This window comes from Vigna radiata, chromosome 11 (assembly GCF_000741045.1).
Source record: "Vigna radiata var. radiata cultivar VC1973A chromosome 11, Vradiata_ver6, whole genome shotgun sequence".
NCBI lineage: Eukaryota > Viridiplantae > Streptophyta > Magnoliopsida > Fabales > Fabaceae > Vigna > Vigna radiata.
In genome coordinates this window covers 3,683,595-3,700,643 of record NC_028361.1, presented here as the reverse complement: position 1 = coordinate 3,700,643, position 17,049 = coordinate 3,683,595, and the positions used below count along the sequence as shown (strand labels likewise).

At 29.3% G+C, this 17,049-nt stretch overlaps 1 protein-coding gene across 4 annotated transcripts; it reads left to right on the top strand.

The window, feature by feature from the left end:
• The first annotated feature begins 11,698 nt into the window (after positions 1–11,698).
• Positions 11,699–15,515, top strand: LOC106777078 (AP2-like ethylene-responsive transcription factor ANT). Of its 4 annotated transcripts, none has more exons than XM_022775890.1 (9): positions 11,699–12,366; positions 12,459–12,987; positions 13,227–13,309; positions 13,499–13,507; positions 13,670–13,758; positions 13,853–13,926; positions 14,019–14,078; positions 14,188–14,264; positions 14,680–15,515. In XM_022775890.1, the coding sequence occupies exons 1-9, from the start codon at positions 12,108–12,110 to the stop codon at positions 15,291–15,293; spliced, it is 1,794 nt and encodes a 597-aa protein (XP_022631611.1). In that variant the 5' UTR covers positions 11,699–12,107; the 3' UTR covers positions 15,294–15,515. The 4 variants fall into 4 exon arrangements, with proteins under 4 accessions (XP_022631611.1, XP_022631610.1, XP_014520083.1 ...); XM_022775889.1 differs by having other exon boundaries at positions 14,019–14,093; positions 14,185–14,264; XM_014664597.2 differs by having other exon boundaries at positions 11,700–12,366; positions 14,019–14,069; positions 14,185–14,264.
• Positions 15,516–17,049: the final 1,534 nt, after the last annotated feature.

Sequence of the window (17,049 nt, the reverse complement as noted above, 5' to 3'; positions counted from 1 at the left end):
TGTTATATTATATATCTCTTTCACTACTTTAGTTTCACATAACACTTCGAATTCAGGAGGTGTGGAAAATGAATATTCTGAGGTATATTTTGTTGGAAGGAGATTGTGGACGTATTTCGTCACAACTGCTGCATTCGATTGGCTATAACTGTGAAAAACTTGGGGAGTTGTTTTACTTTAATTATTTTTAATTGAATAAAAACAGATCAAAAGTGGGCTTAAGTAAATACTTTGTGTATAATAAAAGATAGTCTGACGTAATAGTTGTCGAAAATAATGGCAATAAAAATTAATTTAATTTCGGAAATTACAATATAGATATGAAATAACTTTCTTCATTCAATTGGAGGAGGGGTCTGTTAATAATTTGAAGGCAGTCAGATTGAATATTGTTTAAGCCAGGTGGTGTGATGATGAACTGACGTGATACAAGTAGTAAGCATATTTAAGGTTTTTTTTATATTTTATTAATTATTTTTCATTAATAATATAAATGATTTTAATATATACGGTAAAACTATTACCTATGAAATGAAGTATTTTTTTGCTGATTTTTTTAAATAGTTAATTTTAGTATTATTTTTCGAAGGCAACACAATTACCATTTTTTTCCTAAACAGTTGTATGCAAATAACATATTAGAATTAATACGTAGTCAGTGAAAACTGGGTCAGATTCTTAAACAATGTCTCGAGCTTTAATTTTCTCAACAAAATATATAATTACTAGAATTGTTTTTTTTTTTTTTACTGAAGTTAGTAATGGAGAGTAGGTATGCCAAAAGTCAGTACATATGTTATAATATAAAAAAGGTAAAAAGAACTAAGAAAAATATATAAAGAAGAGGCATGCATATCCTTTTGCTTTCGTAAAAGTCACCAGAGTAAGGTTTTCTAATTATATAAAAAGTAATATTAACTGTTAATGAGGCATGGGAAACAACATAAGTCTTTCTTATTTCTTAAAACTTCATGGAAATTCACTAATAATGAATTTAGCGTTTCCATTTATTTTAGATTCTGAATAACAAGAGAAAGATAAATAAATTTTACATTCAAGTTATATGCATATATATCACTATATAAGCAAAGTAATATTCTCTATTTAATCCATTGTTTTAACTATAGATCATTACAATTATCTAATTATGATATAAATATATATCGGAAACATTCTTCAATATCTCTTGAAATGTTGCTATTAAATATATTTAACTCCTAATCTAATTTACATATAATAAATAATAATATTATGAGAATAATCAGAACACATGGTAAAAACATCAAATTATAACAAAATAGATAAAAAAAAAAAAAAAATTGAAGATATGAAAAACAAAAACGGTAAATAACAGTAAATTAAAAGCCAAAAATTAATGAAAACGGTTGAGATTCCTAAAAATAATAATGTTTTAAAATTTAATATATTTTATGTACTTAACCTCTCAAAATTTTGTGTACATCTATATAAAAACTTTGATGCCTCAAAATATTTGTAAAAATATGTCTCAATTAATAACATACTTAAACCCAAAAAATTTCATTGCAATCAGAAAGAGATATTCACTGTTACATAACACTCAAAAACCACCAAAATTGATGACATGAAAGATTAATTTTACACTAATAAATCATACAATACGTTTATATGCATAAATCGTACAATATTATCAGTGGGGATTGAGATGAGCCTTGATTCCCCAAATTTTATATATAAATATAAATTAAAATATGTTTTTTTTTTAAAAAAAAATTTAATATATTTTATATGTTTAATTACTTCTAAAAAATTTTATACATCTATACAAAGGTTTTTATGTCCAAATATTTGTTGAACATCCATCACTAAAAACCGCCTAAGTTCATATGCATAACCACCTAATTTCATATTTAAGTCTACGTAAAGTCTAAAATGAAACAATTACTCAAATAGTCTTGTAATTAAGTTTTAGAAATTGTAGTACTAGTCGAAAAATATATTTAAAATGAATTAAAATATGAGATGTGAGTTTTACTTCCTTGACTTAAGAATTAAAAGGGTGGATATATAGTTAATAATTGAAGGATTATTTAAATAAATTTTATTATTTAATGTCATTATATGTAATTGAAAGCACATATAAACCTAACCCGTATATAATATATATTAAAAACGGAAACTGGCATATTTGTAATGGAAACAATCCATTTTACTCTGATCCTGGAAACATTTTCGTTCAATTAGAATTGAGTCAGTCACTATCGGTGGAGTTAGGTATTAGTTCCAGCCATTTCAAATCCATGCCTTCGTCTTAATCTTTGTCCTCTCTTGGTTGCGTGTTCTCCTTCTTTGCTTCCAGATTGCATTCTGCACCTTCTTTCAAAACTCATGCAGATCTTTAAAGTTTTCGATAATGACAAATATTAATTATTTTATACTCAATCTTTAAAATCTACATTTTACGGAGATATAAATCTTTTAATGCAAGGGCTCTGCATTAAATATCAATCACCATATTCGGCAAATAAATAATTCACCTTGACAAAAAAATAACGTGATATTATGATATATAAATGAGTATAAATTTTTATCTTACAATTCTGTTTATAGAATTTAATTAAATTAAAGTTTTTTTTAACATAATATTAAAATCATATAAGTTAAAATTCATCATTTATTAAATTTATTATATGTTATGGGACTATCTATTAATATATAGTTTCAAATATATATATATATATATATATATATATATATATATATATATATATATATATATATATATATATATATATATATTAAGTTATAAATCTTAATTTAATTACATATAACATAATTTCGTAATATATCTATGATTTAATTTAGATCAATTTCCACGCCTTTCTCTTTTTATTTTTCACAATTTTTTTTTAATGCAAACTAATTATAAATGAATAAATCTCTGGTCCTAAATAATTCATTATTGAATAATATAATCAATTGCCTGCGTGTTACGATAATCTAAATAAAAAAATTGTCTTAACATTTTACAAAGAATTGTTGTTCAGTTTCTATTGTACAAGTTCATTATAATTTAATTTGTTCTGAAAAACCTTTGAAGACAGGTTTCGTTCAACGACATCAAAGTATAAACTTGTAACCTAACAAACGACTTTTTTTTTTTTAAAAGTTAAATAAGATGTTTATATACTTCCAAAATCGATATGTAACAAAATTATAATCCCTACATCTTTTTAGTATTTTTATATTCGAGATTTAATAAATATGTCAATTTCTGATTGTTTTTTAATAAATAATTTTTAAATGTTAATTTTAACCTGTCATAATCATCATAATGATGATGAGGACAATTATATGTGTTAACACTATCAATTCAAAAGTTATAAAACGATAAAATTAACAAATTAACTCAATTTTTGATACAAAAGTATTAGAAAATTCAATAATTTATGAATTTGAATAATAGTAAATTTTAGATTTTTGTTTTATTTTTGTTTCCTTTCAATAATTTATCCAATAAAGAAAAGTTTTGGTGAAGAAACCCTAGAGAAGATGTTATTCTTAAAGCCGTCTATAAAATATTTGTATTAATGTCCGTGTGGACCTTGAACACTGCATACCTACTTTTGAGTCCAATACTACCATTACCAGTCACATAGCTTCTGCATGCCTTTGCTTTAAAATACTACTTAGACAAACTACTCTTACTCCATACTTCACTTTCTCACATAATCAATGAAGAGTAAATTAAGTTGAATTATCGGTACTTTTGGCTGAAAGTGAGAAGAACAGTTGATGAAAAACAGAACGAAACCTATGCATTTCCATATAATTTTAAAAATGAAAATGAGTTTATTTTGCATGATCTGATATTACCATGAACTATCTAATGTAAATAAGATTGTTGGACCTCTTTCTATATAAAGTATCGGATCAAATAAGGTTATGTCCATTGGTAAAAGTGCCTTAGCCTCTAAGACAATTTGTTGTCCTATAAACAATGACTGTGAAATGAATATGATGATGATGATACTAATAAATATGTTTTTTCTTAATTTTTAATTTTTTATTCATAAAAGATTACAAAATAGAAAAAATAATTCGTGAAAATAAATATAAATATAAATATTAGAAAATAGTATTTCAAAAATTCAACTTATAGTAATTTTTTTTTACTAAATAATAATATTACGTTATAGAAAATTTCAACAAAGAAAATGTCCTTGCACTATTTAATTCAATTAAGTGGGTTCATTTTTTGTAGCCATAATTTGTGGCTAACCTATCCATTGTAATCTGTTCTCTTAATTAAACCCTCTCATGTTGTTGAAAATTTATTTATTTTATTAGAATTTTAATATATTTGTATGACTATAATTAATTATGCTTAACTTAAAATAATTACACTTTCAATATTTTGGCGTAATTTATACTATTGAGTGAATTTATTAAATTATGTGTCTTTAGTAAAAAAAATTTAATGAATTGCTTGATAAATCTAAAATCATAGAATATATATATATGATGTTCTATATCAAATTTATTTTATGAATAAAAATATTTTTTTGGAATATTTATAGTTTTAGTTTCTAATCGATTTTAAATTATTTTATTTCATTTTTATTTACACATCAATCATTTTAATTACATATAATACTGATGAAAAGGAATCTTCACGTTTAGAAAGGATGCTATTAATAAAAACAACAGCGACAATATAATAAAAGTTTCAGCCAAGAAAAAGTTGTTTTCATTTTATTTATGATTAAGACCATCCAATAATTTTATTTATTTTTTGCGTAAGAATCTTAAAAAATGATCGCTATAATCTTAAAAAACACAGATATATAAGTAAATTGCACCCGTGAATGGTTAGAAGATTATGGGACTTTTACGACAATTTAAGTCTACGAAAGGTGTTTTGTTTTATTTTTATTAGAATTTTTTTTTTAATAATTTTTTAATAATTTTTTGACAATACATATCTAACAAATTATGATTCTTTTGTTTCAAATATTTTTTTAAATATAAATTTAAATAAATCAATAAAATAATCAAATGTATCTAGTAGTAAAAAAATTGTTAAAATGATTTGAGAAAAATATCATATGACAATTTTATTAGTAATAGACATCTGTTTCATACACACTGCAGAAGTTGTTTCTTATTTTATATTAAACACCTTTTCGGTGGCATTTCAAATCATACCTAGTTCTTATAGAATGACAAAGAAAAATTGCTCTGTCCAAAAAGAAAACAATGCAAAATTGTCATTGTCGTACCCAAATCGCGTAGGCAATTGCAAATTTGTCATATATCTTCATCCAAGTTGATTTCATCCTTTTGTGTGTGTGCTTTCTTATCTTCGTGTCTACTTTCCTTTTTTACTTTTCATACACACAAAACAGTAGCCATATATTCGTTTATTGTAATTTGTTTTTTAATTAAATATGATTTTGAACGAATTAATAATGAATTAGTAATTGTGAAGGTATCTATTTTATCAAATAACTTTTTCAGTTAAAAATTATGTTCCTACAATACAATAAACATAAATACAAATTTTATTAAAAGATAACATTGTCAAACTAAAAAGTGTGCCTTTATATAATAGTATAAGAAAATTCAGCATTAAATACGTATTTCGCTTGTTATTTTGTGAATGTGGTTTGTAGACACAGGAAAGTTTGTTAGAATAGGATTGTTTTTGTAAACAAAAGATAAAAAAAAATTAAATATATTTTTAGTTTTTAAACTGATATGAAAATTAGGTCAACATAAAAATTTGATATATATATATATTTTTTAAATCAGTTATATTGATAGAAACCGTCTAAATGTTAATATTAAAAGTATGTATGATTAATTTTTAAAGTTTAGAAACTAAAATATATTTAATTTTGAATAAATATAAATTTTAATTTGTTAACGAACTAAAAATATATTTAATAAAAGAATATGGCAGGGTAAATAGGTAAAAATCACTGTAAATAGCACGGGCTTCCATTGATTTGGAAATATGGGCCTTAACCTTCAAGCTGTTTTGCTTCCGATGGTGGCCCAATTATCATGTGTAGACTCACTTGGGTCTGAAGAACAAGAATAATAATTTAGAATTAGGGTTTTTTTTGTTATCCCGGTATTTCTTCAGCCTGCGTCGCCGTGTTTCCAAATCTTTCCGCAGAGCGTTTCTTTCATGGGACATGTCTTGTATCCTGCGTGCCTTTTTCTAATTTCTAATTCTCGTTGTGTTTGTCCCTTCTTCCTTTTTACATTTTAATTTTCGTTTCTTCAAATCTGAAATTTTCAATGCACGTTCTTTCCCCTTTTTTGTTACTATGAAGGCTGTGATGACCGATAACATTTCTCGATCCTGATAACGACCAAAGCAAGTTGTTTGCTCTGTGATGACAGTGTTTGTGCGTGTCTGAGCCTACCTTTCAACTTTTAACTGTTGGAGCAATTTTGACAAATCATTTCATCAGTTTTTTATTTGCAGTTTATTTATGGTGCAAGATCGTTAGTTCCCTCGTCAAAGCACTTGCTCTATCTTCTGCTTTGAATACTGCTATATCCATTAATCCATGTGCTAGAGTTTTGCTAGGCATGCTGCAAGGAATGTTTTTTCTTTTTGGTCACATGACTTGTGTCTTTGCATTGCGCCTTAAGATTTAGCCTGTGTCCTGTGGACGAGATATCTTCTCTTTTTCTTTATTCATGCGTTAAGGTCTAAATAAAAGGATTTCAGGACTTGTATCAGTATCTTCTTTAACCTTTCCGAAGATACATTCCTTGATGAAATTAAGAACAGTGTCAATTTCTAAAATTTTCGTATACCCAAAATCAATTAGATAAAAAAGATGTTAAATATCACAACAAATAATAGAATCTAAGATCACGATATAACAATCTAAATCTTTCTATTGAAAATCGCTTCTTCCTACACCGGGAGCTCTGTTTTTGTATTACTCTTCTATAACTTTGTTCTGTAAATTGAAGGTCTTAATGTTATATACGTCAAAAAAACATTTAAACGATGTCATTTAACTTTTTATTTTACATTGTTCGATCCCACTTTAAGAGTATCAAGAGGCTGATAGAAATAATTCATGCATATCTAAAATATCAGTGATGGGATTATTAAGAAAAACAGAAAACAGAGAAAATGATAAAAACTTGGAGAGTGCTATCGCTGGAAGATATGAGCGCCAATTTGGAGAAGACTACGTATTGCTGAAAGATATGAAGATACCAAAACCAAGAGCAATAGCAAAAGCATGATCCATGTTTCTAATTACTAGTAATATGTCTCATGATCCATTGAAATTGTTTATGTCATATGATTTTGAATAGGCTTTTAGCTATTTATCTGTTTTTTGACCAGAGAGATGAGGTAAGATGCATATTACGTTAGTAAATAATTGTCACCAGACTTCGTTAATATTTGAAATTTGATTACTGTGGAGTTTATTAGCTAAATAACTGATATTACAACTAGAAAATTTCATTGACAATAACAATTGGCACAGTTATACGGATCAACAAGAAGTATCAATACCCTTTAATTTTTCAGAAAATGATACCCCAGATAGATGACTTATCAGTGCAGTAGCAGTGAATTACCTCAAAGCCAACAACGGTGATAAAAAGGCATGAAGATACGCTTCCCATCGCCCCACACGAAAAGGATGGTGAAATGTAAAGAAAGCAAAGTTTGCCGAGGCATTGCAGAAGCTACTTTACTGGCCATGCCACATAATTTTCAGGCAAACTGTTAATTGGTCTCTGGTATTTGGTGAGTGGATATACTCATCATTACCACTATAAAAAAGAGTGTCTCTTTATCTTTCTCAACATTCCTCCTAGTCTTGTTCTGCTTCTTTTTTCACTGCCAAAAACTCCCTCACCCATCTCTTTTTCTCAAACCAAATCATGGGCTCTAGAATTTCTGTCTCCATGAACTCGGCCACGCAAATTTGCATGCAAACTAATGATGATATTCATCAAAGTGAATCTAAATTTAAGGTTTTTGTATGGGCAATCCCCATTAATTGCACAGTCTGTATGAGACTGAAATAAAGTGTATACGAGTTGCTTCTAAAGTGGGGACTCACAGGAGCCAAATTGAATTCAAACCCGATGCCCAAAACACTCAGTTCTTTACTAAATTGTAACTGCAAATTTGTAAAAGAACTAATAAAACTATACTTGTGAGGCCAAAAAATAAAAAGGAAGAAAAAAACCTTGAATAGCACTAGAACTCCGTATGCATTCTTTCGTGTTTGTTGCTGCTGTTTTGGTTCTTATGGCGTTGTCGTACATGTGGACCTCAAAGGATATTGTTGTTTAGCGATTCCAGTACTTTACTGTCTGTACTGATATTAAATAACCAGCGATGATGTCTTGCAAGCCTTTATTATTATATGCTAATTATAAAAGTTAATGTGTGTACCATATAAAAAGTACGTTTTTTAATGTCCTTCACAATATCTCTCTAATTTGATTAAGAGGGCATACTCCAAGACCAACTTAATGGTTAGCATAAGCATAGTAAAAAATCTTCCTTGTCATAGTATATGAGTGATTCTTTGTGAAGTTACATGAAATAGGAGATAAGATAGAAACTGGTGTTCTTATCCTATTCATCCTTTTCTGCAGTGATCTTTCTTCTTACAGGGTCTTTTTGTTTTAAAACTGATGACGTGCCTCTTAATAGCCTCCAGAACATGGCTTTCTAGAGTAGACCAGTTGACCAACCCATATGCTTAGACATTTTTTTACATTAATGGTGCTTTTACGTTTTTTATTGTATTGGATTGCAGCAGCACATGGAGTGGAGTGGCACAGTTTTCCCTCTCCCACTCATAGAATTCATATATGATATATCCCATGTTTCATTGGGATACCTTTATGGGACCCACGTTGGGAATGTCCATAGAATATGAGAAGTGCTGCTTTATATAAATATATTGTTCGTGAAAAAACAAAACTGAAGGTGAAAAAAGAAAGAATTAAAAGAAAGGTTGTGCAGTTTTGGTGAGTATTGAGTAGAAATAATGGCCAAAAGCACATAAAAAGAAAAGTTCAGGCTCGTCTACTTCTATATGCAATCATGGATACCCATGTCACGTTGGGTCAGATTAGATCTTATGAGATATCATAATGCAACACTTTCTTCAGCAACCATTACATGTTGCAGAACACCTTAATTTCATGCTCTGGAATGGTCAAAGTTGCTTTGTTCTTGAATGCAAAAACCAGAGGTTTCACAATTTCTATCAAGACAAAGATATTGGGCATATACTTGTATTAAATTATGACGTCTTCTAAAAACACTGATAAATTAAGATGCAGAAGGAATGGAAAATCATTATGGGTGAGATTAACAGAATTATAAATTAAGATGACCCCACCTCATTCCCAGTCCTTTAAACAAATATTGGTCATAAACAAAGTTAAGTTAAATAACCCCTTTTCGAATTAACAGGTAAACTATTATAATGATACTAATAATAACAAAGAATTTCATTTTATCTACCTTCAGGATAACTTTTTACATTAATAATTTATTTAATAAGCAATGGAAATATGAAAACCTCGTCGTGAATGGCTGTCCAATAATAACACAAATTTTTAGAAGAAAAAGAATAATAAAATATTTTTTATAAGTTGTTCTTTTACATCATTTAGAATTGTCTTTTGTATTATTCGTAATATTTTTATATAAATTTTCTAAATTCTTACTTTTAACTTCTACATATATTAATTTTACTTTATGAAAAAAAACATCTTTTAAGCTATTTAGAAAAAATTGTCGAAATAAATTCATGACTGATTGGGGATTAATGGAAAATTTGTTCTGTTAACATAGTTATATTTTTCTTGACTTAATAATAAAAAGAAGATTGGATATGTCGAATTTTATTTAAAAAAAATATATTCATCCAAATAAATTTGAATTATTGCACTTTATACGATTAATTATAATATTTTTGTAAACCAATAATTGATAACAAGTACTAAATATTTGTAATTATTTCAAGGATGTATTAAATATAAGTTTCACCCTGCTGTCAGCGTATTAAATAAAACAAGAGGGATTTGATCCATTATAAGCTTGATTGTAAAATGTACTTTTAAGTAAATTCTGTTAAACGTAAATTTATGTTATATAAACAATTTACAAAATGAATTTTATAATGTCTTTCAAACCTATTTTTATTCTTGTCTTATGTCTTAAATAAAAGTCATTTTAATTATTACTTTTATTTTTTGTTATAGTTTATAGAGTTTTTCTTTCCCCTCAAGGTTTGGGATTAACATATTTGAGATTGTTTATGTTATTCTCAACTATTTTCCTTAACGAAAAATAGATTTTTAATCAAGCTAGTATGCAACGTTGGACTTTTTAAAGTCTAGAAATATATATAAAAAACATTTTTAGAGAAAAACAAATAAAAACGTATATACTTTACTAATTTATCGCTAAAGCATATACTTTGTAAAAGAGAAATATTAAAAAAAAAACTCAATTATTTTCCCTATTTTTCACTAACTGAATATTAATAAAGTACAATAATATAAAAAATAGTTATTAAATACATGGATAAATGTTTTAATTTATGTTATGCATATATTAAGAAAAGTTTGGTGAGACATGATTCCTTACGTCATCACAACCGAGATCTGCCTCTGCTCTCTCCATTAATTCAATTTTAGTGGCTCAGTTGGTAGTTGCATCTAAAGTTAGGTATAATTGTACCAAAAAATAAAACTAAAAATATATAATTGTTTAGGTGTTTTTGGTATTAACTTTTAAGTTTAGTTTTGAAATTTTTGGTATCGAAGATTTGTATTTCAAATATTGAATTGGAATTTTCCTCTTGGTATGAGCGTAAAACAAAAAGTAAAGAAAAAACTTTAAAGATCGTAAATAAATTTTGTCCACTCTATCTTGGGTGCATTACAGGACTGCTTTTTTTTCTTACTAATATTAAGCATGGTGATAATTACGTGTTGCTTTAATGCTTTAATATCAAATAATTACATTTTTCACACTTTAATAAACTTTTTCCTTTTCTCTCATTTTCTTATCATTTAAGGTAACGTATGTATTAAAAATTTAATTAAATCAAATTTTAAAATATAATAAGGTCGATAAAGATTACTTCAATAAATATCCCACTTTCTTCAATAAAATAATATAATCTAACTGAAATAACTTTATTTCATAGATGTCTAACTGTACTGTTAACAATATATTTTCTTCTCGTACATTTATTTCTCGAAAGTGTTATTCAGAAAAGAGAGCAAGTGATACTTTCTTATGTTCAAAAGTGACTTAACTAATTTGAGACAGACTAAAGATGTGAAACAGCCCAATTATTAGTAATTACAATTACGAAACTAAACAATAAATTAATAAGTAAATATTAAGTTATCGAAAAATTAAAAAGTAGCGTAAGGCAGTTAACTAAAATATAAATTTACCCAGATCATTGTTTAAAAAGGTAAAGAAAGATTTATAACTAGCATTGTGAAAATTGTTACATAAACATTTAATCACATTGTTATTTGTATGTTTTGAATAAAGAAATTAGATAAATTTTGTGTCATTTTTAAAAAAGAATTGAAAGGTATAGAGAAGAGTAGAGAAATATGGTGTGAATTAGATGAGATGAAAAACAAGAGTAAAAGAGAAAAAGGAAAGTGAAGAAGGGACAGGGAGCGTAGAATAAAGCAAAAGGGAATGTCTTTCTCAAGCACGGATCCCAATAGAAGGCGGGAAGTATACCTAGCAATGCTTGCTGGAACACATTCTTTTTGTTTAGTTTAAAGCATTTTGCTTTGTTCCATACACTCATTTATACACGCACAAAAACTCGTTTATTTTTACACACTCGGATAGAATTTAGATTTGGCCTATTCAGTTCAAAACATAGCTCTATATTTAACAAACCAAGGGAAGGAAATCATAAGTTATTAGATATATATATAAATATGTGTGTGAATCATGACTTAGTAGTTTATCTGTTTTCCAATGATTGACTTGTCTTGCCTTAAATCTGCCTACAGTTTCTGTTAGCCAGTGAAGTTAAGTACTCTACTCATACTCAATCTACAAGATCATGAAGCCTGTAGAAAATCGCGAAACCGTTGACATAAACTATCAAAATAGCTGCTTAGGTTTCTCCCTCTCCCCGCAAATGAATATAACTGGTGCTGCTGCTGAAACAGTTCCACCAACGTATTACCACCACACACCTCTTCATAACTATGGACTCCTAGGTGAACATGTTGGAATGTTTTCTTCCTTGCCTATCATGCCCCTTAAATCCAATGTCTCCTTCTATGGAATAGAAGCTATCAGCAGGTCACAACCACAAGGTTAGTTCCAACTCAAACTTCTGCTTTTTTTGTATGACTGTACTAATTATGCAATTCGTTCAATACTTTTCTTTTATCTATACATTGTGAAGAAATGGCAACTACTTCGGCAATACCTCTGAGCTTGGATAGTATGTTTTACAACCAACTCTCGTGTCATGGATCGAACGATCCAAATAACGAAAACCATGTACAAGAGAACATCAGCAAGCAACAGCTACCATATTATTCTTCCTTAAGAAACAACCATGATGTTATTTTAGAAGGGTCTAAGCAGCAACTCCCTTGTATAGCTGAGGATGAAGTTGCTTGTCTGAAAAGTTGGTTCTCAAGGGACTTTCCTGCTTGTCAAGCGCAGGAGTCAAGGATGTTTGTTCCTTTGGAGGATAATGGAAGCAAATCTGGACCCAATATTGGATCAATAACATATGAGGATTTACATTCGTTGAATTTGTCTGTGAGCCCTACCAGACGATCTAGCTGTGTTACAGGTTCGCCTGCTATCAATGATACGAAGAAAAGGGGGCTTGAAATGGTGGACCAGAATCAGAAGAAAATAGTACATAGGAAATCCATAGACACCTTTGGGCAAAGAACATCTCAATATAGAGGTGTAACAAGGTCTGTGCTCCTCTCGTCATTTCTAAATCATATTAGTACTTCAGGCACATTTATTTTAAACGATAAGGCTGTAATGATATTCGCTAACTTGCTTAATAACTTTCTACTTCTGTTGTGCTCTTTGTTTAAGAAGTTAAGATTTTTGTCAGGTTTCATGCAGGAACAATGCCAACAACATATTTGATTGTTTATTTCCTTATTATTTTTTGCATCGATTTCTAAGAATGTTTGTTCATCAGGCATAGGTGGACTGGTAGATATGAAGCTCATCTCTGGGACAACAGCTGCAAGAAAGAGGGCCAAGGAAGGAAAGGAAGGCAAGGTAAGAAAGCGACTATTTTCCATCACTTTACCTTTTTTTCTTTTTCGGTGAATATTTTTGGTCAAACAAATCCATTGACTTCATTTTTATTCCCCTTTGAAAAGCTCTGCATTTAGTGCTGATCCTTCTTTTTTTTTTTTCTGTCTTTGATTCAATGATGATTCCACTCGAACATGCAATGCATCTCAGTGTATCTGGGTAAGGTTTTCCAACGCCAGAAATTTTATTTATTTTTTAATATAGTTCTTAAAGATAGATTAACTCGAAGTTTAAGATATCGTTTTTATTATATGTTGCTCATGATGATAGCAAAAGAAGAAAAACAATTTAAACAAGTAAATTCCAAAAATTTTATTGTAGGGGGTTATGATATGGAAGAAAAAGCTGCAAGAGCTTACGACATGGCCGCACTCAAGTATTGGGGACCCTCCTCTCATATAAATTTCCCTGTAATGATTACTTTCTTTCTCATTTTTCTTCTAATTGAGGCTGTATTCAGCTACCAGGACTTAATTGACAGTAACTTACGTTATTCTTTAACAGTTGGAAAATTATCAAAACGAACTTGAGGAAATGAAAAACATGACGAGACAAGAATATGTTGCTCATTTACGAAGGTAAAAAATATCTTTGATTTCTGCATCATCTTGAACTGAATTACTAATCCATGTCCACAACCATTACATCCAACTTCTTATCCAACCATCAGGAAAAGCAGCGGATTCTCAAGAGGAGCATCCATGTATAGAGGAGTAACAAGGTCTCACAGGCTAGCATTTACATTGTATATGCATTGCAATTTAACTTAATAAGATTGAAATCTGAAGAATAATTTACTTTGTCCTAAACCCGGTTCATTCTTATTAACTTGGTAGCAGGCACCATCAACATGGAAGGTGGCAAGCTCGAATTGGGAGAGTGGCTGGAAACAAAGATCTATATCTTGGAACCTTCAGTGAGTTCTTTCAAATTATCTGCTTTATTCTTTTTTACAGTTAAATCATTATAATATTTCCTTCACTGCTCACCACTGTTCTTTTCATCTAAAATGTTTAAAAATAGGAAATGACTAAGAGGAAGCTTTATGACTTAAAAGCTAATCTTTGATTGAACTTTTCTTTTCAGTCACATATATAAGGCTGATCATGAGCTACTTTAATATTGTAGAGCACTGTTAGTCTTCAAGGCAGCTTTTATCAAAGCTGTTAGTTCAGAAGGATAAACAATCATGCTTTCAACTAATATTTTTAATTATATAAAACTCTTATTTCGTTCTCATTCTCATGCTTTAGGCCAAACAGTAATATAATTCTCATCCACTGTCGGTACGGGAAAAGCTAATTCTTACCTTCATTGAAATAAAACTTTAGGCACCCAAGAGGAAGCAGCAGAAGCCTATGATATTGCTGCCATTAAATTCAGAGGAGTTAATGCTGTTACTAACTTTGATATAACAAGATATGACGTGGAAAAAATTATGGCAAGCGATAACCTTCTTAGCAGTGAACAAGCCAAGAGGAGCAGAGAGAAGGAGGATGGAACAAGAAACGAGGCCTTCTCTAACCAAAATCCTTGTGTATATGAACACAATAAAGAAACCATTGTAATGCAGAAAAGCTGCAAGATGGTTCCCTATCCCCCCCACCAACAGCTTGACCAGAATCCACCAAGAATCGAGAGTTGCAGAACTCATTCCTTCTCAACGGCTTTAAATAACATATTTCATCAAGAAGTAGAGGAATCGAGTAACATGGGAACACACTTGTCAAATCCTTCTTCTCTGGTGACAAGTTTGAGTAGCTCAAGAGAAGAGAGCCCAGATAAGACAAGCTTGCCAATGCTCTTTGGAATGCCTTCAACAGTGTCTAAATTATTCACTAACATTCCAACGAGTGACGGGGATTCTTGGGAGCTATCGTCCAATCTCAGGCCAGCTCTTTCTTTGCCTCAGATGCCAATTTTTGCTTCCTGGACCGATGCCTAATTCTATGTTTTCTTTTCCTCTATCAAAATGGCAAAACCTTGTTTTTTGCATGCATGTTTACCAGAACAGGTGAATTTCGAGCTGGTAGTACTTGTGCGCAAGTTTAAAATGTTAGCTTTAATCATTTTGCTCGCACGATGAGAAGTAACTCCTAAGTTTTAGATCCCACAACACAATTCGTATCATTAATTTTTGGTATCTTGTTATCTAAAAGCTATTTGGAAGATCAACTATAATTCTAATCACGTTTAGTTAGTGCTTTTTTTTCACATACAAAAATTGAAAAACCTCTTTTTCATACACAAAAGAATGAAGTTCTTTATTAATTAGAGCTTTACCAGTCAGAAGTCTAAAATGGCTTCTGGGAAGGAAAAGAATTTCATAAAAGCATGGTTAGAAACTGACAAGAAGAGACTTAGAAGGATTAATTATGATTGAAAAGATAAAAAGATTATCTTGGGCAATACAGGCGCTATTCGTCATTCGTTTGAATCCATCATTAGCTTCTACTTTGTTGGTCGTCGCAAGTACAAAAACAGCTCATTATGGTCTCAATCATACAAGGCTGGGCCTGGGATTTCTCTTTATCATGTGAAATTCTTATCACAAGTGCATTCCCCGGGGACTTCAATCATATTCATTAAATATATATCTTAAAGATTTTAAAATATTTAACATTTCTTTTGAAGAAATTTTGATTTTAATTTTCTCATACTTCACTGTTTGTGTTAAAGCATCGTTTTCAAATAAACTATTAGAATGATTATTAATGTTGTAATAAGGACTTATGTCCTGATATTATTTTATTATTTGAGGTTGATAATCGATATCGTGATGTGATTGCTATTGGTTCTTCACGTCCATTGTGATGATTACTTAATCGTTTATTCTGATTGAACTTTGCATAAAGGCAGCATGACATTAATTCCTTACCCAATTCAATCAAAGAGGATTATGTTATGCTATGTGCAAAAAATAGATTCCTTCATAATAAGCTCAAGGTGATCTGATTAATGACCTGTATCGAGTTACAATTTGTCTGCTGCTTTAAAGAAAGTTATTGTTGAAAAATCCTTTCCAGAATCTATCTGTAATCTTAATGATGGTGTTCATAAAAGCAATCTGATCTATATATATATATTCTAATGGGGTTTGGTCGTGGCAAACTGATCACTTAGCATGAGCAAGTTTGTTCAACGTGGGCTATTTATATATGTAGTATTATCAATTTCCGGCACATGTGTGTGCTTGTGATCTAAATTGAATCACCGAACAACAAGGATAAAACCAACACGTAAGAAAGTAAGAAGGGCATAAATAATTTATTTTGGGACAATCATATTTTGACAACACTTTTTGATAATTTTTTTGACAACGGAACCTGTCATCATTTTATTGGTCTATTTAAATTTCTATTTAAAAAATATTTAAAACAAACCAATCACGTATGCGTTGTTAAAAAGTTATTAAAATGGTATTGTTAAAAGGAAAAATTCCTTTATTTTGTTCTATAAATATATGACTTTTTTCTACCCCTTTCACTTCACCAAGAAAATTTTATATTCATAAAATATTTTTTCTTTCAAACGTTTATCGGGTGAGTTAAAATTATGGTAAATAGTTTCAAACAAAATTAACTATGAGAAAAATTTTAAGAGAATATACAGCCTAAGAAGGTGATTAGAAAAATTATAAGAAAAACCTTATCTAAATACTTATCCAAACACGACCACACTCGTTACAAATTCAAGGCTTA

Bases quoted from the DNA above. Each gene is read 5' to 3' on its own strand.
- LOC106777078 (XM_022775889.1), top strand. From the start codon at position 12,108: ATGAAGCCTGTAGAAAATCGCGAAACCGTTGACATAAACTATCAAAAT. The intron at 13,759-13,852 runs GTAATGATTACT...ATTCTTTAACAG, and splicing joins CCTCTCATATAAATTTCCCT to TTGGAAAATTATCAAAACGA. The intron at 14,265-14,679 runs GTGAGTTCTTTC...ATAAAACTTTAG, and splicing joins TCTATATCTTGGAACCTTCA to GCACCCAAGAGGAAGCAGCA.